The following is a 26,402-nucleotide window of genomic DNA, read 5'->3' on the forward strand; positions in this document are numbered from 1 at the left end:
TCTCTTTCTCTCGAATTGTGTCAAGCATGAAAATCGCGTGAGCTTAGGCTCTTTTAGGGAGGTGAATAGGCTCCGCCCGCTAATTCGTCTGATCCTATAAAACTGTTACCTCATTTTTACATATTTCACTCTCTTGTTTTTTTCTTCTTTACCCGGGTTCCTCATCTCGTTCGTGTGCTAGAGCAAAACTAATTGATCATATAACTCCACTTATTTTTTACGACTTTTTTGTTCCTCGACTTGAGCTGAGTAATCATATGTTCCGTACGTTGTAAATTTGAAATCAAGTATTATATTTTTGTTCTAGATCTACGATTCCAGAAGTAACTTGATACTTTTCATTCTTTCCTCCTCCCCCTTACTTTTTAATCTTCCCCCTTTCTCTTCCAATGGACCTCCCTGGACTAATAAAATCATAAAACTGAACGGAGGACATTTTTCTCAAAGCCCTTTTGTACACCACTTGTATTTTTTTCGACTCTGACGTGGTCCTATTCTTCTTTCTTTTTTGTTTGAAGACGTCACAGCATGTTGATGAGGTTTAGAATACAGGAAATAGGTTGAAGGGGCTAGGAAATTAAGACAATTACAGTTTTGATTGGTTTGCCTGACGATGACCAGTCTCGAGTCACTTGATGTGCCTATTACAACTATTTGGGCCAGATGTAGATTCGTATAAAAATTTTCGAAAGATCAACAACATTCGAAAACCGACGGTTACTTCTCGAATTCCATTTGAATAACTGCGTAGTCCATCAAAACATTCCCGAGAGCATAAGGACAAAATTTATAGGTGCATTTTTAGTTGTTATGTGTTTTCGGGTTAAATTTATTCAAGAAAGACTAGAGTCTCAAATTTAGCCCTGAATACTTCACTTTTTCTGACGTTCTTGAAGATCCAGATTGCCTCATCATCTTGAACACTGGGTTTCCAATCAAAAATGTCTGGCTTTATTGAATTTTGAGAGTCTCTTGAAAAGATAGATAGTTCCTTTTTCTGCTGTGAGATCTCTGAAATGATGACAATGCTAAAAATACCCATATGAAACGGAGATGAAGAACAAAAATTCAAGATGGTTACAAGTCTCGTTGTAGACGGTGAGACCGTAAGAGATTTGTGTTTCTGCGTAGCTCTACCGATAGCAACACTGCCATTTTTTTCTCTCAGGTTCAACTCCTCAAAGAGTTTTATATAACCAACCTTTGCCGGGAATGTTCGGAATAGCCTTTTCGGAAACTTTCGGAATATCGAAAATACCGAGCTTCAGATTTTTGGAATGTCGAAATATTTGGATATTCGGAATATGAAATTCTCATCCTAAAATTGGCAAACAAATTTCGAAAACGTCAATAAAATAATAAAAGTAACTCTGAAGCTCTAATTCCGGAAAAATCTGAAACTGGTTCCGAAAAAAAGCTTCGGAAACATTCCGACCGGAATTTCATCCCGAACTTTTTTCAGAATTATCACAGGTCGAGATGTCATTCCGAAAATAATTTTTTTTTTGGAATTTTTATAAAACTTTCAGCATTCCTAATTCCGTTACAAACATCCCCGACCTTTCCGAATTCTCTATTTTTTAAATATGAGCCACCAACTCACTATAATTCAACTTTATTAGTAAACCCAATGTCCTTATTCAAAAAACCCACATCATCTGAAAACAAGTCGAAATACACACAAATCAAATTCAAAATGTTCGATTTGAAATGACATGTTTCCCGAATCCATGTGATGCACAAACTACTATAACGATCCTCAAAAGACAATGATTATTTCGTCATCGTAACCTGAGCATCCTCTTCAACTTCTATTTTGGGGGACCAGCCTCTCTTTCCAGGTACGAACCTGCAGGACAACGTCGTTTTTCTCTTTTTTCTTGTTTCATTTTTGATCTCTTCGCACATCTTCCAACGACTCCGCCCATTTTTTCTTGGCGACTGAAACATTTCATCTGTGTGTGTATTCCGGAACAGCCCACCCCGATTAGCCCTCGAGAACATTTTCTTCTATCCCCTTCCTCTTCTTTTCCTTTTTCACAGCCATTTTTCTTCTGACGGATGTCGTGACGTTCGGGATGAGAGAGCCCAAACTAATCAAGTTGAAGAAGAAGAAAAAGGGAATGCACAAAAGTCTAAAAGTTCTTTCTCATAAAATAGTTTCAACTTAAATTTCCGGTTCAGTGAAACCTTCATTTCCTTAAGAATTCTCACACTTTGATTCAAATTTTTCACTAGTTTCGCTCCAAATGATACTTTTAATGATCAAACGATGTTGTCAGTTTGTGCTCCTCATTTTGTAGTGTCAAGGAACAGGAGGAGGTGGATAGACTCCCAGTCTTCCATATTTTTTGTAGTTTTAATTTCTGAATTCTCGAGAAACCGTTTAGAGGAAAACAGCTCAATTTCAGTCTATTCTTTCCCACCCCCATTTTTATTTTTAGTACATTTTTCAGTTACTCATAATTATTTGAAGCAAATCACCAGATCACCCGGTAATGAATCAGACACGCCTACAGTAATCCAGACATGGAAAAATCCAAAAATCTTAACACAAGAGATCAGATAACCAAAGTTTCAGTTGCCTCTTCTTCTCTATTTTCAGCTTTTTGACTAATTATGAACTCATAGAAAAAAACGCGTACTCAGAAATTCAAATGAGCAGAAAAAAGTTGGTCTACAGAAAATAAAGGAGAAATGCGTTGTATTGTGTAGAGAACGTGCAAATAGAAGAAAATGGCATTCTGTCGTCAGATTTCTTGGTAGAAGTGTGAAAGGATTGACATGGCTTTTTGGAAAGGATTACTGTAGGGGTATCACTACCCACCCCCTTCAAGTTTCAATCAGCCAGACAATTGCTTTGGACCAGAGTTGTTCGGATTCGGGATTCCGAAAGATCTTTTTTTTTCCGGATTCTGCGAAATATACCGTAAACACTCTAATAGAACGGCACCCGGACCGTCCAGTTTGAGCCTATATATCTCACTTCTTTTGAAAGATATCAAAAAGTTGTCAACTGATAAAATGTTTATCATAATATTAGCAATATTTTATTAGTCAACCACTTTTTGATATCTCTCACAGAAAATTAGATACATAGGCTCAAATTTGACGACTCGTGTGGCGTTCTATTACAGTGTTTACGGTATCTTTGTCCGAGCTCCATGTTCCGAATTCCGAAAAAAAAATATTATATTCCGGATCCTGTTTTCTGGATTCAAAAAATGATAAATCAAAAAAAAACTCTGAATTTAGCCCACACTTAAGATTCAAAAATTGTGCGTCATTGTCCATTTTCCTTATGTTTTTTGTTATAGATCAGCTCCTATTCTTTCGAGTCATCATAACTCAAAAGAATTCAGATCAAGTTCCACGTCATCGGGGAGTTGATCTACTCTCCTTGCTCTAGAGACTATTTCATCGACATTTGCCAACTCATCATCGTTCTTCAAAGATTCTTCTTCTGACACCGCCCACCTCCCGATGCAACCCGAGATGGGCGGCCTACTTCATAAAAAGTATTTGAAGGGTGGAGAAAAACTTTCATTCTTCTTCTTCTACTTTTCGTTTCGAGTTACTTCTCTCTACCAAAAACCACGTCACCTTTTGAACTCGGTCCGAACCTCGTTTTAGATGCTGGAGCTCCACCCCTTCTCTGCTCTTCTTCGTTCAGCCATCTTCTGATTTCATTCATTCATTTTCTCATTTTCTTGCTATTCTTCTTTTCATTATTCCTCATTTTGGGATATTTTAGGTAAAATGTCGGCCCGGTGGTTTGCGTTCGTCGCCCTATTGGCTGTTCTTCTCAGTGCACACACTTCTGATGCAATGTAAGTACGGTAGAAGGAAGTGATGTGTATTCAGGTGGAAAGAGAGAAAAAATGTGTTCGTGCGAAAAAAAAAGAGCAGCAAAGAAGTATGAAGGCAATGTAGGCGTCAATGGATATTTGTTTATCCTGAAGTTTTTTTTGTTTCTAAAGTATAGATAAAAGAAGATTAGGGTTAAGTCTAGACAACGAACAATGGGTAGTTTACCAGTTAGGAAAGGGTAGGATGAGGTCATAAAAGATTCGTCTGTAAATGATTCAGAATATTTTTAGCTTGAAATTCGGGGTTTTTTATTTGACTGTTTTCCATAATTCTGGAGGCCGACTTCTGAGATTTCTGACTTTTGAAAGTGAACATGAAACGGAAACACGTAGTCGTTTTCCTTTCTTCACCAGTAAAATATTTTCGAAAAAGGTTTCCCCCTCCGAATGCTCGCAATTTGAGTCATACTCCAGAAACGACCAGAAAGAAATTTAGCGTTTTATTGTTCATAAAAAACATAGAACAAAACCTCCAATTATTAATTCATGAATGACTGAAACTTCTCTAGTTTGGACTGGAAGTTACCAAAACTTTTTTCCAGTAATTACTCAATGTGTTTTTTTTCCGGAAAATTTTTCAAAATAATTTTTCCGGTGATGAAATACAGGCGATGTTGCGACACAGGGTCCTGCTCCGCGTCACTTCGAAACCAGTCATTTCGAAACCGGGATAATACTGGCGACCGGATTATTTTCAGGCTAAAAAAACAATTTTAGGGTTTTCAACTATGCTTTTCCTGATGGAATACATTTTGAAAGACAAGAAAGCCAAAATTTATTTTTTTTTCAAAAAAACATTTTAAATATTTTTTGAGTTTAAGAATGTGTTCTAATATCAGAAGAAGCATATTTGGAAGTGACTGTGTAGCGACTTAGCAGTACTGTCAATTTGAAGCTTCAGCGTCGAGACTAACGTTAATTTTACTGTAGCATTACGGTTACTGAATAAATAACCGTTATTCGCGTTCAAGCGCATTTAGAAGACGTTCCGAAAAAGAAACCCAGCATAAAAAGACCCAAGATCAACGTTTTCCCTAATTCCAGGCCACGCCCGGGACCAATGTCTCTGAGCAACACACGGAACTGTTTCTTCTCGCCAATGGGATGCGTTTTTGTTCCGAAGATGTCACGTATTCGGAAGTTGTCGGCCGACTTTCGCAACGAAATCCCGCCACCCGACTACATTTGATCTCATTCTGCTCCGCCGTTCTCCACGAACTTCACCGCGTTTCTTGTCGATCGGAGTGTTTCCTGTTCTCACAACTCATTCCTAATTATTTTCTCTATTTTGAAAGGTCTTCTTCTTCTTCTTCATTCTAAAATTCGGCATGAATCTTAAACCGTGTTATTTATTAAATCAACACGAAAATCACAGATCAAAGAGAAAAAAGAAAGCAATCACATAATAATGCACATAAATAAAGTACGCGTTTCAGAAACAAGACATAAAATACTACAACAATATGGGCACAATAATTTAAAACAGAGCCTATTTTTTGTTTAATTTGAACACTATAATTCATCCTTGGTTTCGTCATAGTCCTCATCCTCTTCATCGTCGTTTTCGTCTTCAATTTCAGCATTTTTTTGCTCGGTTGCTGCTTTCAATCCTGAAATTAGTGGAAATAAACAAGTATTCAGGATCAATGGCAATAAAAATGATTTATTATATTTTGAGCAGATTTTCAACAATTAACCGAAAATATGTCCCCGTTAAATATACACTGATAAGTCAGTAAAGTCCTAAAAATCGTTTTGCTTCATCGGGAATCGTGTCAGGGTTAACATATAGATCAACTAAAATTAGAGCCACAATTGCGATTCCAGTTAAAACGTAAAGAACAGGAGAGCCGTGCCAAACAACGAAGGTGATGATGATGATGAGGGAAGAGAAGGAGATGATTTTGAGTTGCTGAGCAATTGGCATGAACGGACGATCGGGATGTGCTGAACCGGGAGACAAGTGAAAAAAATTAAAATTGGTTTGAAATAATGGGTTAGAAGAAGACATGCACAGAAATATGTTAGGCGGTCAACTATTATTCTGGTATATTTTTATACTTTTTGTTACGGTAGCAGTCGTTGTGGAGCCTTCGGCCACGGCCATCGGCGTTTCTCTTCTTTTGTACCAGAATAATATATTGTATTTTTGTACCAGAATAATATATTGTAGGGGGAAAATAAGAAAACTGTGTGGGTAACGCTATGCATTTCTGAGTCTGTCTGGGATTTATCAAAACTAATTCTACCTTCTGGACAACTGGAGACCTCACAAGAAATGGCAAATACTCATTAGCTTGATGATCTTTTGCTAAATGCTCCCTTGCTAAATATGCTCACTTGCTAAATATGCTCATTTACTAAAATAGTCTCACTTGCTAAATTTCATTTACTAAATTTTGATCATTTGCTAAATAGAGGATTTGTTCAAATTGAAGGCTTAGGCTGAAACTCCTTACCGGAAAACAGGTGTTTAAGCCTTAGCCTAAAATTTAAAGCAAAAACCGGAATATTCTGCAAAAAATCAGTCAAAAAGTACTGAAATTAGCAAATAACAGCAAAATTTCCACTTTTTCCTTTTTAGCAAATGATCAAAATTTAGCAAATGAAATTTAGCTATTGAGACTATTTTAGCAAATGAGCGAGTTTAGCAAATGAGCATATTTAGCAAGTGAGCATTTAGCAAAAGATCATCAAGCTAATGAGTATTTGCCACAAGAAATGCATGCTAGCACAATGTCGAGGTTCCCAAAAAAAAATAGTTGAGTCCCAAAAAAGAGGAAAGGGATTTCATCCAGGGATTGAGTCCACCTTTGATTTCCCTATTTTTGTATTATTTCATCAAATTTTAAACGAATTTTTGAAAATTTAATACTCACCTTCTACATCGAGTTGGCATTTTCCTTCGTCATCTTTCTTGTATCCTTCTTCACAGTCACATTGGTATGATCCAATTGTATTGACACATACTTCATGATCTTTGGTACATGCAGAATGGTTCGAACATTCGTTGACGTCTGAAAAAAGGATATTTATGTGATTCAATTGTATTTTCTTCTCACCTTGGCAACCTTCTCCTTCTATCATTGCCCAACCATTTTTACACTTTGAGCAACCTTTGGATCCTTCTGATGAACAAATTCCCAGACATCCTTCGTGGCATTCTGAATATTTTTGAGCATATTTTTTGAGTTTTCAGAAAAATCTCACGTTTGCAGACGACTCCTTTTTCCGTTTTCGATTCTTCGAAGTACTCGTTGTCGCAGTGTCTGCAGAGGTTTCCAGTATAACCAGCTTCGCATTTACACTTTCCACTGCCGTCACGACTTCCATCTCCCTAAACAGTTAACTTGATTATATACTATATATCTTAAGAATTGATATTTTATAATTCTAAATAAATTGATAACAATTTTTTGTCATAGATACAATTTTTGAAACTTGTTCTTGGTCAGATGGTTAAGTGATTTTTTTTTGAATAAATAAACTTACATGACATGCTCCTTTGCCGAAACAAGCGTCAGCTCCTTCTTTCAATCCAGGGCACTCTTCGCAGTTTTTTCCAAAATGACCACCAGGGCAACACACTGAAATTTGGTAATTTTTTAAAGAAAAATCAGCGGAAAACTCACATTTTAGTTGTTCGACACATAGCCAAATTGACATATTATTCTGCTGCTGATTGTAATAATATTCTTCGATTGTTTCTTCGTGTTTTTCGAGTTGGGAGGCGCACTGAACATTAAATGTATTCAAGAAATTGTTTAAACATGAAAATAACTTACCTTGAATTCCAGCTCGCTAATTCCAGTAAATTTGTCTATATTCGGAAGTGAAGACTTTTTGCAAACGCCTTCTAGAACTTCGATGAGTCGTGTTTCGCTTGAATATTCATTTTTTAAATTGAAACTCATTGAAAATATGAAATCTCACCTTGTTTTGTACTTTCCAAGGTTTTTCTCCTCCCAAGCAGTGTCGCCTCCAGCAAAATGATGTCGTGCAGTTTTTTTCAAGCCCTGGAAAATTGCATTTTTAGATTTTCTTTGCACAAAATTGTAAATTACCTCGTCAAAAGTGCTCACTAAGAAGTTACAAGTTCTACACTTTTCATTTTTGATGACAACCTCCTTCTGTGATGACATAACGATCGATACAGCGACTAGCAACAATATTCGGCTCATTTTGACCCTGTAAACGCGAGAAAATCGATTAAAATGCCGGAAATTAATGACAAACCGTTATAACAGAAGCACACGTTGTGTAAAAGTGCGGCCGAGTGCACTGCAGAGTGTGTCGACGTTGGCCAGTTTCTCGGCCATCGGAGAGGAAAAAGAGGGGGAAAGAAGAGAAATACGAACAAATATTGGCTCTAGTCGGGATTACTTTTAACGGACGGCACTGACTCGTTTGATAAATGCAGGGAATTAAGTAAAAACGGAATTCAGAATTTCAAGAAGTTTTAATTTAATCAGTGTTTTTTTCTAAAAACTTAGGATTTCGAAACCTAAATATGATTTTCTAAATTTACTTTCTATGGATTTTTTTCCGAAAAAAAAACTCTGAATTTTTACCGTATTCTTTTAAAGGTTCATCGTTGAAATTGTTCACAAACTTCGCGACGAATGTATTTATTACTGTAGTTTTATAAAAAAGTTCAATTTTCATAGACAAAAAAAAGAATTGCACCCAATAAATCATAAATACACTGAATATTCAATATTCAATACAATTGTTCATTTTTCAGCTATTATTTAAAGACTTTCAAACAAACATTTTATCAGACACAAGGTTCAAAGTAATAATATTTGAGACATTTCTTTTTGTGGGGTTCTCTGTAATTTTTTCCCAAACAAGTCAGAAATGAAAAATTTTTGACATTGAAAGATTCCCTGAAAACGAGCGAAGATCGAGATAATATATCCGGAAAAAAAATCCTGGGCTTCGGTAGTTGTCGTTGTGAGATCTTCGACAACGGCCACCGGCGTTTCTCTTCCATTGCTCCGATTTTTTGTACCAGCATAATAACCGATCTCCAGTCAATTTAAAATATTATTTCACTAGAAAAAATGATAATTTTCACAGAATAATGGGGAAGTATCCAAGCTGAAAGATCAGATTCGTTTTTTCTGATTCATAAGTTATGAATAAACAGGGTACTGTTTTGATTTTTGTAGTTTATTCAGCTGCCCATTCAGAACGCATTTTGACCTCGAAGCAATCGCAAACACACGATTATTTTACAATTCATAGATTACTGTACTACTAGTCATGAATACGACAGGTTTTCCTAACTTGCATTGTTAGGTACTTTCTCATTAAATGTCGTTAAACATGGTTCACGAATCGAAAAAGGTCCTGTTATTCTTGACACTTCGCACGATTTGATGGGCGGTTCGATTACGCGAGAAACGATCGAAGAGCATTGAATAGGAAGAGAGGCTGAAGACGGTTCTGGAGGACAAATACGATGTTTGAAAAAGAAAAGATGAGCCGACACAAAACAATGAAAAAGGAACCCGCGGGGAAAACGAAGGCAATGTCTTTTCAATGTCTTAGTTCGTGTCAAAAAGCAACCGTTCACTTCTTCCATTCCGCTTGACCCCCGCATCTTTTCATTGACGATTCACACTGTACATACCGAAGGTTGATTTGCAAAAAAGGCATGCGATAGACTGTCAAAAAAAGTGTTTGTTGCCAAAAGCGGGAGCTCCAGGCACTTTTGCTTCTTCTCTCACCCTCCCGGGCGCGGCTTCTTCTCCATTCCCTCTCCCGTATTATTGCTTGCTCTGAATGTCCATCTTTTATTTACTCTTCTCTTTTTGTGAGTCGTCGGCTGGACGACTGTCCCCTCCGGCTCTTGATCTAGCCTTTGTTCCAGCGCCCTTTGCACCTTTTCCATCTCCAGTTCTCAAGAGCTAACAGGGCAGACGGTCGTATCATTTTTGGAATGACACCCACTTGTCTAGTCTCTCTTTTCTTGATTCATTTTTTTGTTGTTGTTCAAAAAGTTTCTTCAGTTTTCTAGGTATATATTATGCTATCTGGAACTGATATTGTCTGAGAAATAAAGTAGAACTACAGTAGATTTTTTTTGATAAAAAGTAACCTAACTTCCAGAAGTTGTAGAGTCCTCAAGTTTCTATTCTAAACTTTCTTGATTGATTTAAGAAGTCTGATATCCGGTTTTTGCAGAATTTCAAAAAGAACTTTAGGTTTTCAAATTAAATATCGAACCATTCATGTTGCTTTTTGAAATAGAATATACCGTAATTTGATAAATTAAAAAATACGACAATCAACTTTCAAACATCAAACAAAACTTTTAAAATCCCTGGAATTTTCTACCAAGAAGTTTCTTAAAAGACCCAGTAGTTGTTTTTTTCCGTTATTACTGTACAACTTGTAATAGGAGAGTCCCCAAAATTGGCTCAAAGTTACAGTTCTCGGTACCAGTTTATTTTGACTAATCTACTGCATATTTACCAAACCAAACAAATTTAGAAATCTTCCTATTAGTAAAATCTCAATTGCGCCTAGTCAATTTTTTGACGAAACAGAATTCGGCTGGAACAAAATAAAATGTTTCCCAAATTTGAAAATTCATTTTCTCAACTCATGGAAAATAGTTGGGCTCATATAAATTTGAAATTGACAGTGTATTTTTATTCCCCAACCGACGAAACCATGTTCTGTGGGATCTCAACTTTCGGTTTTCATGCACCACGTCATGATTCGTCCACTTAAGACCTAGTTCCGTTCTGCTCTTTGCCTTGTTGTTCCTGATAATTGTCCAGTTCAAAATATCAAAAATCCGCGCGTTGAAGTGCAGCGCCAAAAAAGTGGTCAATGTAGAAAGAAGAGACCTAGAGAACTTATGTGCATACTGTTGGGTCGCCTAGGGTGTGTGTCATCAGCTTGTGGCGCCTTCTCTGAAGAGCATAAAATCAGAGCATGGCAGAATTAGAGAACATGAGAGAAGAAGAGACGTAGACAGTTTACATGTGATGACAAGGATTCCGGATAGGAAAACATTAACCGGCCGGAGCGGCATGCCGAGGGAGGAAGAAAGCATCCGTCTGTGAACGGGTACTCCGCCCTCCGTAGCTTCTTCCTGAACCATAATCTGAACTTTCTCTACCTCTGTCTCTCGCTTATATTTCCTTCTATTCATTCTGCACATTTACAGGCAGAATTCATACGGCACTCGGGTACACACTTCTCAATTCAAAATGAGATTAATTCATTCTTCCCTTTTGTTCTTTGCTTGTTTTGGTAGTGCACTTTCAGTCGGTGTACTTCCAATTCCTAATGAACATGCATCTAATATTAAAGCAAAATTTGATGGTGAGTCTTTTCATTCTTTATCAATAAGAAAAAATTAATTTTTGAGTACTGTAAACACTAAAGCGCCAAACCCAAATTGTCAACTATGAGATCAATTATTTCAACTTCTATAAGAGATAACAAAAATTTTTCAACTAATAAAATTTTTGCCATGAAATCAGTAACATTCCATCAGTTGACACATTTTTCGTCTTTCTTATTGAAATTGAGAGGATTGAGCTCAAAGTGCAAGTATAGTATTAGAGTGTTTAAGTTCATAATGCGCCAGTTCGCCTCACGGTCTTACTGTACCGATTTCAAATAAAACAAAGATTTTTTTCTTCTTTCGGAATTATGGAATTAAAGTTTTCTGATGACATACTTTGGTTTGACCACTATAAAGGATTTGCAGATTTTGACTTCAAATTTTCTGAATGCCCATCTTTTTGGAGACTAGCCACGGCATGGGACAGAACCTACTAATTGATTATTATAATTTAAAAACATGTTTCAGATTATGCGGAGCATTACCTGCTACCAGAAGACTTTCACAATGCAGAAACTGCTCCTGTTAAAAAACCAACTGATGCAGAAATTGAATCAATGCAAAACTCTCTTCTTTTCGAAGGAGATATTATGGGAGTTCCAGAAATTGAAAAGACTGACATTTTGAAGAGACTCAGAGATGATCCACTCATTGATGACGATGAAATTTTCACAAAACCAGTGAGTTTTTGAGCAGCTCCAAGTCAAAAAGAATCTTCCGATTTTCTAGTTTCACAGTGCTTTGAACTTGGTAACCTATCCAGATAAGCTGTGGCCAGAAGGACAAGTTCCGTACATGTTGGAAGAAGGAATGACTAATGAGTGAGTTCTATTTCGTTTGAAAATATTCAAGTAGAGCATTTTCAGCCAAAGAACAGCAATTGCTCAGGCTTTTGATGAGTACAAAACCAAGACATGCGTCAGATTCGTTCCAAAAACTGACGATGACTTTGATTATATCTATGTGAAGAGAAATGTCGCATTCGGATGTTCTTCGTATGTTGGCAGAGCTGGTGGAAATCAAACAGTGTCGTTGGAAGTTGATAAATGCTTTTCTAAGGTTTGTCAAATAGACTTTTTTGTGTATTGATAGCTTTGGGAGTTTTCTTTTTCTGAAATCGTCTTCATCATCCTCTTTGACCCAGTTTCTGTCTAGATATCAAATAATTTCAGGGAATTATTGCTCATGAACTGATGCATGCCCTTGGATTCTTCCACGAGCACTCACGAACCGATCGAGACGATTTCGTAGATATAAACGAGGATAATATCCGCCCGGGAATGATGCGCAATTTCGAAAAGTATCCACGAAAAATCATCGACTCGCTTGGAATGCCATACGACTATGAATCAGTAATGCACTACCATAAATTGGCATTCTCTCGAAACGGAAAACCAACAATTGTTCCAAAAGATAATGAAGCAGATGTTGGACAAAGATACAAACTTTCTGAGATGGATTCGAAGAAAGTCAATAAACTTTATCAGTGTGGAGAGTATTCGAAAACTTCCTATACAACAACAACAACCACGACTACAACTACAACTACAACTACAACTACTGAAGAGCCGACCACAACTACTGTTGAAGAGGTAGAGGAGAAGTCGAAGGAAAAGGAGACGTCAAGTACTACAACGACTACTAAAAAACCAACGACAACTGTAGCCACAACAACTTCTACAACACCAAAACCAGTAGAGAGATCCAGAAATAAAAGTGAGTTTTGAAGAAGTTGCTTCCTAGAATTTAGAGAATCCGAACATGTAAACCGGGCCTATGGCGGACCTTTGCGGGCCCTGCCACAGCTTCTTTCAGAATCAATATTTTCGAATCAACTAAATTAGATATGATAGAGCTTGACGAGTACTACAAAATATTTGTTTACCTGGCTTGTCTATAAACCAAAATTACAGACGAAACAGGCCGAAAAAAGTCGGGCCCTTAAGAGACAAGATACAGTTTTCCGAATAATACGATTTTGTATTACTCGTTAAATTCTATCATATCTGATAATTAGTCCAAAAATATTCATCTTAATAGAAGTTGTGGCAGAGCCAGCAAAGAGCCGCCAAAGGCTCAGTTTACAAGTATGGGAAGGTCAATTAAACCATAAAAATATATTTTTCAGAATGCGAGGATTTGAACGCTCATTGTGGAATGTGGGAACAGTTAGGTCATTGTCAACACTCTGTCAAATATATGGCTCACTACTGTAGAAAAGCTTGTGGTCTATGCGAAATTGAGGTTACGACTACAACAGCCAAACCACTTCCACGTAACAAAGAGAAAGAAAACAAGTCATCTACGTCTTCTTCTATCTTTTCATCAACTCCACGTACCACTATCACCACAACAACACAACCAAAAGAAAAGTGTGAGGATAAGAATCTGTTCTGCAGTTACTGGGCCAAAATTGGAGAATGTAACAGTGAGAGCAAATTCATGAAGATTTTCTGTAAGGCATCGTGTGGTAAATGCTGATAATCTCAACAATATTTCACTTAATTTCAAATTACTTTATCCTCGGGTTTTCTTCCGTTTCTTTTTTGAACCATTCACCCCATCCATCCGGTTCTTCCCCCAAATGTGTCTTTCATTTTAATTGTAACGACCATGTCGTAGTCTTTCACATATGTTTTATAATATAATGTATCCTATTTCATTCATATGAATTATTGATAAAAACACAAAATATTACACATTCAGAACTGGGAAAGAAAGAAAGAAATGAGGAGGAAAGCAATGAAAGAAGTTTGGAGGAAAAATAAATACTCGTTTTGTTCCTGTCTGGATTTAAAAAAGACCAAGGACTGTGTCATTGGCAAGACCCATATCATACAACTGTTTCAGTTTCGCTAGTTGAGCGTGTTCGTCAAATGTTTCAAATACTGACGGAGCAGAGAACACGATTCCTGAAAATTCAAAAAATATTGTTTGCTAACAAGGGAACGTTTTCAAAATGCCCTTTGAGAATTTGCTGAAATTTTCAGTACTTATAGTTTGAGGCATACGCTACGCGGTGACATAAATATCTAGCTCCCATACTCATAAAAAAAGCTGGGCATGTCGCGGCTGAAAACCGATGAAGAACCAACAATGATCCGTCGGCAAGCCCCGGACAATACGACTTTTGAGATTTTTGTCAGAATAGTTAAGTAAAATATCAAATTCGAACGAAACACTTTTCGAATTTTTATCAGAAACCTCTCTTTTATTTTGAACTGACATTTGGCGGCTGAACGGCGGCTGAGAATGAACGAGCGTGCTACTCGCGGGTGAAAGATAAGGGTGGCTTATTGGATGAAATTTTTTTTGCTTTTTTTGAAACAGATTTATGATATTCATTTCGGTCCTCTAGATATCACATGATATTTTCCGCTTTCAGCATATTCGGCATATATTCCTTTGTACGAATTTTCAGCGAATTCTCAAAATCTTCTTAAAATGTTCCCTTGTAATAAACAACCGTCCACTTTGATTCTATATATCTCTTTTCCTGTGAAAGGTATCGAAATGTTTCAAACTGACTAAATTTTTATAATAATATTAAAAATATTCTGTCAGTTGACCACATTTTGATACCTTTCCCAGGAAATGAGATATATATGTAGTATTAAACTTTAAAGTTTGGGTGGCACTCTAGTAGGGTGTTTACGGTAATTTTTCATTAATTTTGATCTTTAGCTACACTGAGCCTAAAAAACAGATCTTCACACAAAGATCTTGTTCAAAATTCAAAGCGAAATTCTCACCAATCGTTCCTCCGACAGTTGCTCCAAAGAACCCATATAAAAGAAACCGATCGACAACGCTGGCAATGAATTTCCAATCATCTCGAAACTAAAAATTCAAATACATTCTCATTTTTACTTCTCTCCTAGTTTTCTGAAAGCACTCAAAGTGCAAATTGCCACCCACCTGCTTGGTTATCTCTTCATCTCTACGATTCTCAGTTATAAACTCTATCGCATCAATTGCTCGTTGAGCTTCCGGTGACAGCTCATCATCCAACTCATCACTTTGAATTCTCACTTTCCGGCAACTATCCCTACAAATTCATACACATCAAAACTCAATCAATTTTTTGAAGAACATACGGATTATGAGTATGTCTGCATAATGGATGATGTTCACCGGGTCTCATTGGATTTTCTTCAACACTTGGACCAGTTTCAAGAAGTTTTCTATGGCTCTTCTGAATCACATTTTTCCGATGAGGGCGTTGCATACACATTAATAGAGGTAGCCACTGAAAATAACAGAATTGCCCAGAATTAAAAAAGAAGAGACACTTACATCAAGAAATACTTTTCGGACCCACGGAGGTAGACGATGAGTGATAGGACTTCGAAAATAGATATTACAAATGATAGTGGTCACCATGATAGTAATAATATTGAGTACAAAAGTGAGTAAGAGATACTTGGCAACTAGTGGAATTGAAGAAGACGTCGGAGGTAGAATTTTGGAGACGAGGAGTAAGAACACAACGATCGACAGCAACACGTTCATGGTCAGTCCCATTTTTTCTCCTGAAGCCGTCGGAAGATAGAATACTGTCACATTCAGAAACGCCATTAAAACGGTTGGTAGAATCAGGACAACTGTGTAGAAGAGAGTTTTTCTTCGAATTCTGATTTGAAATTCGATTCGGCTCCTGTCTGATGTTAAGACTGCTGGTCCATCCATCATATCCCATATTGAACTTGTTGAATATTCAGAAAAGTCTACACGATCAGCAGTTAGAAAATCCAGTTTTATTTCGTCTTTGTTGTACTGAAACATTATATGGATTAGTAGATTCTCTCGAAATATAAAATGCTTACCGTCCAACTTCCAAATGTCAAACTGCATAATTGATCATCGAATGGAAAGAACTCAACATCAATAATACAACTGCTCTTATAAATTGCAGGTGGAACCCATAGAACTGTTCCAGTATGAAGGATCAAAACATTGCACATGAACGACACTTCATAATTTCCATCAGCGCTAAAAAATTATTGTATTTTGTTTTTATAAAAAACACTAACTTATTGAAAAGTACAATATCGGGAAGCCAAACTTTCTCAGGAGCAACTCTAATCTGTGTGATGTTTGCATAGTCTCTTGGATCCCATTTCAATTGAAAATCGTCCCATTTCATTGTCAACCATACGTTTGTATGCATCACTTGTTCTTTTTCATCTACATTAATCAAAAGAACAAGTTGCATTCCAATCTTCACAATCATCGGAAGTTCGGATCGATTTCGAACTGGTTGAACGAGAGAGTTGTATCCACGAAACAAGTCAACCATTAGACGGTCTTCTGCGTCGATGTCTTCTGCGCTGACGTTGGTTGGAAGAAGAATGCATCCTGTGAAAATCAGACTTCTTATTTTTGACAAATTTGAAAGGTATAGGTTGTCCAATTTCTCAAGAATATTTTTTTTAGGTTAACAAAGGTGGGTTTCCTAGATACTTTAAAACCTTTACTAGAAGGGCCCGTCCTAATTGCTTTATCCCATGAAGTTCGCAAGAAACATTACGCCGGCCATCTTTGGACAGCCATAACAGTACTTAGACATGAGAAATCGCTTTGAAAATTTCAGGAGCTGCGAATCAAATGTAAAATTGAATTTCTACCAATTTTAGTGATTTTAATACACTTATATCTAGAGATATACCCGTTTTTATCAGTCCGGGAGATTGTGCGCCAGCCTGCTGCATTATGCACAATTCAAGGATTTGGTTCTGTGAATATTCATGGTAAAATTCCAACTACTATTTCTCTTCTGTCTCATTTCCTTCGACTTCCTTCCTTTTTTTTTCTTTTCAATGAATATCTTTTTGGACATGTTCTTTCCTTCTTTTTTCACTTTTCTAACATACTACTTTTTGTGGGCCATCATCCATCTTTTCGTCCACTCCTTCTCTCTATTCTTTTTCAACTACCTAATCCTTGCCAGAGGCATCAAAATAAATCCCGGTGCAATTTTTCTGTCGTTTGTTCGGACTCTCTCTTTCTCTCTAGTACCTATCACCTCTCGACTTTCTTTTTTTCAGATCCCACCCGGCTAACTTTTTGTGTGTTTGTCATTATATTTTCAATTCAGGTCTGACTATGGTATGCCATATATGGAGTTTTCGTTTTATTTCCTTTAAAAAGTATGAGGAAGACAAAGACAAAAAAGCAGTGTTCTTGTCACAAATTGTCATTCGAACTGCCGCCTCGGTTAGGCTCATGGGAATTGAATTGGTGTCGAAAAAGGAATGAGAGAGCTCAAAGTTGCAAAGCCGAAAGAAGAAAAAAAAAGGAAAAAAAGTTCGCGAGCAATTAGGTGAAAAACTTTTAGCAACTTTTTTGACAATTTGTAATGAAGTAATAAAAAAATGGAAAAAGAATGTAGAAGAGAGGGGACAAGTGGAGTGGAAACGCACATGACCATTATGGGAAATGGACGGTGGAGAGTAGCCAAAAGAAAAAAGAAAAAGCACAACACACCTCGTCAATTTAGGCAGGGACTAGAACTAATTGAATGAGAAGAAGTTTCGGAGAGTGGTCGAGATTTTGACTACTGAGAGTGAATGTGTGCCACCCATGAAGAGAATGGATTTTACGTAGTAGTGATGATGGGAGGTCAAGAACGATTGGGGAATTAGGAAACGGATGGGTGGCGACTCAAATGCTTTTTCGGCGGTTTTTTGGAATTGGTTCATTTTTAAAAGGATTTAGAGAATTCCAAACGGTTCAAATAGTAAGAAAAAAGTGACAATCAATCAAACTCCAGTTTAAGAGCTTATTGGTCTAAAAATGTCTGCACCTCATAAATTTAAAAAAACGCATTAACATCAGAAAGATTTTTAATTAACATCAAAAAAAGTAGAAATCTTAAGTTTTGAGCAGAAGAATATGAATAGGTCCTCCTTGTCTTTTTAAAATAAATGAATGTGTGAATCTATTTCAAAAAAATGTATTCCATGTTTCATCCATAAACAACCCACTGGAAACGAATTACACGGCGACTTTTTCGAAAAGTCTGGTAAAAGTGCTCAAACGCGAATACCGTAATACTACAGAAAAATTAGCGTTGGTCTCGAAGGGAAAACTTTAATTTGAACTGCTGAGTCTTACGATTTTGTGCCTGCATTTCATCAGAAAATCGGGAAAATAGGAACATCTCATAAAAACCTAAGTCATTCTGAAAAGTTTTTATACTTGATTGTTTTCAAAAACTTAAACTTCGACGTCTTCAGAATTTTTCCTACCAGACCAACTTATAGCCTCCCGTTCTAGTTTTCTCTATTATTGTAATTCCCTAAGTCAGTCTAGACATCAGAAGAACCCTGTTCTCCATCTATTTTTACTTCCAAAACTAACCTGTCAAAAGCACAACGAGAATCGTCGTTTTCCACCATCCTCCACCTCCTCCTGACGGCATTCTCTCGTTCGAAAAAACGAGAGATTCAGCTCATTAGAAGTGCGAGATGAGCAATAATAATAGAAGAAAATGGTGGCGCCACTCGTTAAATGAGATTCTCCTCTCGACCCGATTTTCGAGTGGCTTCGAGGATAAGAGCTTCTTCTTCTTGTTACTCTTCTTTCCCTACTTCTTCTGTTTCTTTTTGACGACGTCGTCGCGAAATGGAAGAATCAGTGTGACGACGGAAAAGATTGTTCGCAAAGAAATGATATAGACTCGACAAAGAGGAGCAGAGGAGGGTCCCCAGCAGAGCACAAGAAACAGAAGAGAAGGAATGAGCGGGCAGTGTGTAAAAGAATTGGGGGACCCGCCTCTTAGCGAAGCTCTCGGGCACGACGGTGTCGCACCAACTGTTCTGGCCATCTGATCTGTCGGGAAGCTAGAAGCTTGAACGAGAAAAGAAACACCATGTTTTCATTTATTTTTACCAAAACACACCTAAAGGGTGTTGAAATCTCTATGCGATTATAATAACAAGCTATATAAATCTCAACATACAAAACTTATTTAAAAGTGCTAATGGTATGGAGAAAACGACGGGAATTCAAATAAATGTACAAGAGAATAATGATAGACGGGAAAAGAAACGGTGGAGAAAGCTCGGTTGGGAATGAAATGGGCTATCGAAAAGTGAGGATCATAGTTGACCAGATTCAATATCCAGGCACGGGAACGGGAATGGGAAATTGCAAAAAAGAATACCTACGATTTATACATAAATGGCCGAGGAGTCCGAACTTTAAAAGACCGGGCATTGCAGCACAGATGAATGAGGGGTTGGGAATGCTTTCGTTAATTTGTATTAGATTTTTAAAAGAAAAAAATGGTTAAAATTAATCGAAATCGATTCCCGGCAAACTAGACTATGATAAGGTAGGTGAAGGGGATGGGAGCGAGAAAAAAAGCTATGCACTTTGAAAATGAAAAGGTACGCATAAAGACACAACAACTAATTCAGTTATTATCATTATTATGCTTTTATCATACTCCGACTCCGGGTAGAAAACTGGAGACAGGGATGAAATAACTGGGGATGTAAAGATAAGGTGTAGGATACAAAAATGATATAGAGTGAAATGAGTATAAGATAACAATATACACATAGTGTTAAACTGAAAATTTTGAGATGATCAATATACAGCCTATATACAAGCAATTATGAATATATGGCGTTGTTGCAGCTTCTAGACTGCACTGTTCCGGCTTCGATCTTCCGGCCAGAAGTAGAACTTTTTCAGGAGTCTTGAAGTTAGCTGAAACAAAATTATCAGTTATATCCACACGTTTCACCTTCCTACCTCTGGCATCTGCTTCAATATGTTTGATCCTTGAGATGTCTGGAATCCACAGGCAACTTTCTTGTTAACCTCAGTGAGCAATTCAACGACGTCCATATCTTTAGCGTGAAGTGAGAATACTTCACAAACAGCTTGAATGAACCACGAACCACGAGCACTGTTTCTCCATGACACATATTGAGCCGTTGTTGCATAAGCAATCAACATGTCTGCTTGGCTCGGCTTTTTCCGCCATACTTGCTGAAACGAAAACTAAAACATTCTGTGAAATTCGAGGCGATAAACGACTGATAATTGAATAGTCCGCTAGTTTGGGAAAACAGAAACTCGGATAATTGGAAGATATCAAATTAGCTAGTTTGCCCCATTTGCACTTTCTCGACACGAACCTGCACTTGGGGCCGGACACATCCAAGAAAATTGAACAATGGTCCGTCTCGATTATCCCATCCGCGACGGATCAGACTAGGTACTCCATCAACTGAATCAAGAACCGGGAAGCCATTGTCACGACGCTCTGAAAAATTTTTCAAATAAATTTTTGCATTTTTTATTGAAGAAGACACGAAAACTTTTGAAGAATCGTTTCAAACACTAAGACATCAAATAACTCACCGCCTCGACATGCTTGAACAAACACCAGTTTCGGCTTATTGGCCAAACGAGGAGCATTGGCAGCATTCAGGAGATCGTAAATTTCGTGAACGTTTACAGAAACATCATCAACTCCGATAATAACGTTCTCTTCTCCGTGCGACAAAATGACGAGTATTGCAGAATCTCCATGCATATCGTTTCTTCCGAAGCTTCGAATAGTGCTCAACATTTCCTAAACTTAGAAAGTTAGCTAGGATTTCATACTTTCTCATACTCTGCCGGTCAGATTGTCTTTGCATATGACGGTATATCCCATGCATCTGAACAAATTCGTTATGTTGTCCTTATCGGCTTTCGTGCCGTTTCTAGTTGGCATCTGCTCGAAATGTTCGTTGTTTATTATGAGGCATAATCCACGGGGGCTCGAAAAGTTGCGATACATCGTCTTTTCGTCAAAAACGCGGTGTATGGTGGGCGCATCGACGTAATTCATGTCTTCTTCGTGGAAAATGTATTGTGACTGAGCCGACGTCTTGCTGAACGAACGATTCCGACTAGAACTATAGCCGAGTGAAGCGCATCCGGTGAAAGAAGAATTCGCAGATGCTAAAGGAAAAAAGTTAGTCGCCAAAACAAAAATAGAAAACTAACAGGGTTGACTGGGGAAGGAAGTAGCTGCTGACATATAATTATGACGATCAGATGATTGAAGAGGGCGAGACGACCGCGAACTTGACCGTGCTCGGGAATATACATCCTGATAGGTAGATGTAAACGATGAAACCGACGAGATGCTATCCCGGTGAACACGGGTAGGTGATGCATATCTAGGTGGACTGAGTGCTCGGCTACGACGATGACTTGAAGGAGACATCGGGCATTCCATCGGGACCGGATTAACAGCACAGTTAATCCTGAAAAGTTCTGTGGAATTAGTCATAAATTCAAAAAAATACTGACGGTCTAGAAAGAGGCATGAGGACATCGGCAAGATCGTTGTGTCCTGTATCGCGTAGAGCGTCATAAAATGCGTCGAACGCAACATCTCCACGTCTTTGAACAGCTTTGACGATTTCTTTTCGCTTATCGCGTTCGGTTCGACACGACTGAAAATAAGTTTCTAAACGAATTCTGAACGAGAAAGGTTTTAACGAACATTTATTACATCACCGTTATCAGAGTTGAGAACTTGTTTGGCAATGAGAACATCGAGAATCAAGTCGGCCTGTAGTTTAGAAGAGAACTCTAGAATGTTTCTCTCCAGCAAACTCCGTCTATCCGGACGCATCATCCTCCTCACCGAATGCTAGTCTGAACCGACCCGTTGGCAGAATTCGATATTTTAATTTAGTCTGAAAGAATGAAATACAATGTGTACGAAAAATAACATTGAAGAGAAGAAAAGCGAAGAAATCATAAACACAAAGCAAAAATATTTAGATGAATTCTTTCTATATTGCGTAACAAATCGGAGAAAGTTTTGCCAGTTTATGACCGATTGAAAAACGTTTACGATGAGCTCTCGCTTCTTCTTCTCGCACTTCAACACAAAACGACGCCGTGAATAAAAACGGAAAATGAGTCACACATCTGGCAGACAGTTCACATTTCCTAAGGATAATTGGGAGGAGCAGGTGGTAAGCAAGGCGGAGTGTACCGAAAACAAACCGGATAAGTTGAGAACCCAAGGTCACTATGGTGAAAGAAGTACGAAATTAACCGGTGTTTCATGACAACTGATTGGGAAAAGCAAAGATGAGAACGATAGACAACATGTGAAACAGGGATCGAGTTGAAAAGCAACTTGTATATCAAATATTCATGAACTAACGAGACGCAGCATTTACACTGCATAATAATTAAAATTTGTGCATTAAACACAGTGAAAAGAAACGATAAATGAATGAACCAAAAAGTAGCATTTTATATGAGATAGTGGTTTCGTAAGTGAGTACTAAGTGGGGTCAAACCAGATAGAACGCCGGCAAGGGGCAATGAGCAATGAGTCGAGTGGACACACATTTATTAATAAAGAAAAATGAAGAAGGTCAAACAAAGAAGAAGCGAGTGCTTTATGAGGGAAATCGTTCAAAATTTTATAAGAATATTGCATGACATAACAATTAAAGTTTAGCGACGAACACATCGGTAACCAACTATTCCCGCAAAGTTATGATCCGTAAAGAAAAGGAGCGGCAAGAACCAAAGGAACTCAAAACTAATTTTTCTCTGATGCGTTCGAGTAGAAAGTTAGTGGGAGGCAAATCTAATTCAGTTATCGATTCACTCAAACTCGCCGAAAGATTGTCAACCGCTTTTCGTGAAACAAAGGGTACATGCGCTGGTGCAGCAAAGGTCAGCCGTATGGCGGCGGCAAACAGAATTCGAACGTTTGTGCTTGGCGGCGGAGTGTGGGTCACCAGCAGGGCGCGTTTGTCCGGTAGCAAAAAATGATCGCACGCGTGAAAATACACGGCTTCATGCGTATTAATCTAACTTCTAGTCGAAAAAATACATTAAATTTTATGAGAAGGTTTTCGAGTTCTCAGATGATCAAATTCCTCACTAGGTTGCGTACGACACTATTAAACCTTATCAAATCTTGTTAAATCAAAAGCCGAGAGAAAAAAAATAAAAATTATTCTTCACAGCATTTTTTAAATGCTTTAAAAAGTTAGACCACTGAAAATGGATAGGATGATTCATTATAGGAATCTATAGATGTAAAGTTCGGAGTTGAGCATTACATGAAGCACTCAACTCGTAGAGATTGCATCGCAGGGTTGTTCGAAATTTTGGAATGTCGAAAATTCCGACTTTAAATTTTCGGAATTTCAAAACCTACTCCATCACAGAAGCGCGCGGAACCTCGGTAAAAAAAATGGCAAACGGATTTTAAAAGCGGATAAACAATTACAAAATTAATTCTGTTCGAGACTAGGGAAACTTTTTTTAAGTGCGCCTTTGACATACTAGACCAAAAAGCTTGATTCCAAAAAATATTCGGGAAAATTCAGGTCGGAATTTGGTCCCAAAAATGATTGGAAGTTTAGGTATTTTCGGGATTTTCGGAGTTCTGAATTCCGTTCCGAACATCCCAGAAACGGTCGAAAAATCCTTTCAGAAATATGTTTCTAATAAATACATTAAAAACAGGAAACAACAGAGCACAATAATCGGAATGCAGCCAACTTAAAGCTTTCAAAAAATCAAAATTTTATTTTTATGTCAGAGCAGTTCACTTATTCTAGTTTGGAGTTGTGATGTACTGCCCAATACGATCAGGGAGATAGTACAAATTTTCCCAAACACCACCCAGACCAAATTCAGTGATGAAGTATCCGTGTCCTGAGATCAGGGATTTCGCACGGTCTGAGCGGCATGATTTGGCAGTGAATCTGTAATATTTTGTATAAATATCTGTTATCCATTTGTTCACTCACTGAAGAGGTCCGGCCTTATTATTATAGGATGCAGACTTCACATAGATGAAGTTGTTGAGATTGTGAAGAGGTTGAGATTTTCCATCGTGGATGCTGGGATGACTCAGCTGAGATACAATGATATATTAGCAAAGTTCGCGGTTGGCATAGTACAGTATACCTTACTTAACCCAAACAATTCGTCAAAGTACTGGTAGTGAATGTTCTGATCTTCAAAGGAAGTCTTGACGAGTGTTACGGCAATGGCAAGATATTGCCTTGCTGCTCCTTTCGGAGACTAAAATGAAAGTAGCATCAAGGATTATTTAGTCTACTGAATACGATCTTAAACTCACAGCATGATTCTTGACACAGTTTGAAGAGGCTGGAACATTGCAGGCGGCCATCCCGAGGATCTTTCCATTGCTGTTTGTCCAGTATATGTAAGCTTCTACTATACGGTACTTGGAGTTCCCGGCCCAAACTTTAGTTCCGGTTTTTCCGCCTTTAGCTCCTTCCGCAGCATCACAGTCTGGCTGCGCTTCGAAAGCCATTTCGAACTAAAAAAGGGGGTCAAAATCTTAACTATGAATGAGTGAAAACTTCGTTCGCAGCTTTGACACGGCCAGTAATCAGAAGAACCACAGAGAGAAGAATAAGGGATCTCATGAAGATTCTCGTCTGAAGTATGCAATGAATCGAGGATTTAGAAGAACTAACTTACAGAGTGCAACTTGCTTGCAAAAACTACAAGGATCGACTGAATACTCTGGTAGCACCTGTTAGTTGACAACCACGTTTTAGGTTAGACACGTATGTAACCTAAAACGTGGTTGATGACGTCACGATGTCCAAGTGAAATATCACATTTTATTAGCACGTAAAATAAATAGAACACCAGATAGTTAAATAATAGTCTCATTTTCTTTGAGCTGGGCCTGATCCATCGTTATATCGGTAGTCGGAATCTGTAAATACTGATAGTAGACTATGATTGCGTAGAGACTAATCAGAGTTCATCAATTCCAAATTGTTACTATTCTGGAACAAAATGTCGGAGCAGTGGAAGAGAAACGCCGATGGCCGTGGCCGAGTCCCACAACGACAACTACCGTAACCCAACAATATTTTTATATCTCGTAATATTATTTTCACTTTTTTACTTCTTTCCGTCAAGTTTTCTAACATTTTCTAAAATTACAACTACAGTAGCCTAAGATTATTTATTTTATATTTTTCAGATTGTTTTTTCGTATTTCAATGCTATTCATCTATTTTTCTATTATTTTTCCCCAAATAGTTCGGAACATTTATTTGATAGTCCATCAATTAAATGAAAACGGGCGAAACACGGTGAATAATTCACGAATAGCGCACAACTGGTGATTGGTGACGCGTTTCTCGTGCATCGATAAGCAAAATTCAAAAAGTTCAAAAGAAATTAATTTGTTCGTGAACCGACATTGTGATGGATTTGAGAGTCTAGGCATCACTTTTTCCTCAATTCTTCCCTATCTAGGTCATTCCACGCCAATCCAAGCCAAATATTCCACGCCAAAAATAACACGCCGAATAAATAAGCAAAGAATTTTGGAAAAAAAGTAAATTTTAGCCAAATCTACAGTAAACTGATCCGAATCTGAGTGATTCAAAACCTATCTCATTTTTGAGCGTTTTTGAAAATAATTTATATCAAAATGTTTTCGAGAAAATTCTGCACAAAAGTTACTTAATTAGAAAAATTTATGATGGACGGTATTTTAATAGATCCCCAAAAACCTCGAAAAATTGAATTTTTCAGTTGATTTTCTGAAAAGTGTATCTCCTCCTTCAATTCTTAACCAAATTTGACGCTTTTAGGCTCATTTTGTGTGTTTTTGCCTTCTTCATAATTGTTACTTATTTTGAAATCAACATTTTCGACCCAGAATTTTTAAATGCCGAAAAACCTAATTTTTCCCCGTATCGCGAAAAGCGCCCACAAATCCGAAAAACATCAAATTTCGTAAATTATTGCCATGTGTGGGCTCCGATTTTTTCGTACTAGAATAATGCTGGAAAACTCAAATCTTCGAAATTATCTTTCTGTACGGTGTCTTAATTTCCCAATCCAATGCAACACACTCATCTACAAACACCGGATCGTTTTCCAGTTTTTTGACTTCGATGAATGGTTTATCATCATAGTACTGTAAATAATGTTTTTTGCATATGTTACCATCTTTTCAACAAACCTCAATATCTTGATATACAGCTGGCAATTCTATGCTATCGTAATACTTGTATCTTGATGTAGCAGTATCTCCCATATCTTCAGTCTATAAATTAATTTTGTATGGACAGTCTTTCAATTTGATTTTGGTTCTAAAGAACATTTTATTA

The 26,402-nt window shown here is 37.5% G+C and overlaps 7 protein-coding genes across 7 annotated transcripts; 2 read left to right on the top strand and 5 right to left on the bottom strand.

Moving 5' to 3' along the window:
* Positions 1-3,759: 3,759 nt before the first annotated feature.
* CBG01817 lies at positions 3,760-5,058 on the top strand (the record flags this gene model as incomplete). Its single annotated transcript, XM_002634201.1, has 2 exons — positions 3,760-3,830; positions 4,914-5,058. The coding sequence occupies 2 exons, from the start codon at positions 3,760-3,762 to the stop codon at positions 5,056-5,058; spliced, it is 216 nt and encodes a 71-aa protein (XP_002634247.1).
* A 543-nt stretch (positions 5,059-5,601) lies between these two features.
* On the bottom strand, positions 5,602-8,050 carry CBG01816 (the record flags this gene model as incomplete). The annotated part of the gene is made up of 9 exons (XM_002634200.1): positions 5,602-5,816; positions 6,749-6,886; positions 6,932-7,033; positions 7,080-7,206; positions 7,362-7,456; positions 7,502-7,604; positions 7,655-7,751; positions 7,803-7,885; positions 7,934-8,050. The coding sequence occupies 9 exons, from the start codon at positions 8,048-8,050 to the stop codon at positions 5,602-5,604; spliced, it is 1,077 nt and encodes a 358-aa protein (XP_002634246.1).
* A 3,048-nt stretch (positions 8,051-11,098) lies between these two features.
* Cbr-nas-14 lies at positions 11,099-13,719 on the top strand (the record flags this gene model as incomplete). The annotated part of the gene is made up of 6 exons (XM_002634199.1): positions 11,099-11,213; positions 11,707-11,918; positions 11,968-12,059; positions 12,105-12,297; positions 12,411-12,954; positions 13,367-13,719. The coding sequence occupies 6 exons, from the start codon at positions 11,099-11,101 to the stop codon at positions 13,717-13,719; spliced, it is 1,509 nt and encodes a 502-aa protein (XP_002634245.1).
* Positions 13,720-14,031: 312 nt separating this feature from the next.
* Positions 14,032-18,661, bottom strand: Cbr-lev-1 (the record flags this gene model as incomplete). The annotated part of the gene is made up of 8 exons (XM_002634198.1): positions 14,032-14,150; positions 14,991-15,078; positions 15,157-15,286; positions 15,336-15,487; positions 15,535-16,014; positions 16,065-16,230; positions 16,272-16,596; positions 18,601-18,661. The coding sequence occupies 8 exons, from the start codon at positions 18,659-18,661 to the stop codon at positions 14,032-14,034; spliced, it is 1,521 nt and encodes a 506-aa protein (XP_002634244.1).
* A 1,226-nt stretch (positions 18,662-19,887) lies between these two features.
* Cbr-ced-3 lies at positions 19,888-21,889 on the bottom strand (the record flags this gene model as incomplete). Its single annotated transcript, XM_002634197.2, has 8 exons — positions 19,888-19,956; positions 20,002-20,241; positions 20,391-20,518; positions 20,617-20,830; positions 20,873-21,204; positions 21,250-21,512; positions 21,559-21,704; positions 21,755-21,889. 8 exons carry the CDS (start codon positions 21,887-21,889, stop codon positions 19,888-19,890), a joined length of 1,527 nt encoding a protein of 508 aa, XP_002634243.2.
* A 1,956-nt stretch (positions 21,890-23,845) lies between these two features.
* On the bottom strand, positions 23,846-24,574 carry CBG01812 (the record flags this gene model as incomplete). Its single annotated transcript, XM_045235806.1, has 4 exons — positions 23,846-23,996; positions 24,042-24,148; positions 24,202-24,318; positions 24,377-24,574. The coding sequence occupies 4 exons, from the start codon at positions 24,572-24,574 to the stop codon at positions 23,846-23,848; spliced, it is 573 nt and encodes a 190-aa protein (XP_045091869.1).
* A 1,509-nt stretch (positions 24,575-26,083) lies between these two features.
* Positions 26,084-26,329, bottom strand: CBG26432 (the record flags this gene model as incomplete). The annotated part of the gene is made up of 2 exons (XM_045235807.1): positions 26,084-26,209; positions 26,255-26,329. 2 exons carry the CDS (start codon positions 26,327-26,329, stop codon positions 26,084-26,086), a joined length of 201 nt encoding a protein of 66 aa, XP_045098022.1.
* Positions 26,330-26,402: the final 73 nt, after the last annotated feature.

The sequence above is a fragment of the Caenorhabditis briggsae genome (genome assembly GCF_000004555.2).
Source record: "Caenorhabditis briggsae complete genome, chrIV, whole genome shotgun sequence".
NCBI lineage: Eukaryota > Metazoa > Nematoda > Chromadorea > Rhabditida > Rhabditidae > Caenorhabditis > Caenorhabditis briggsae.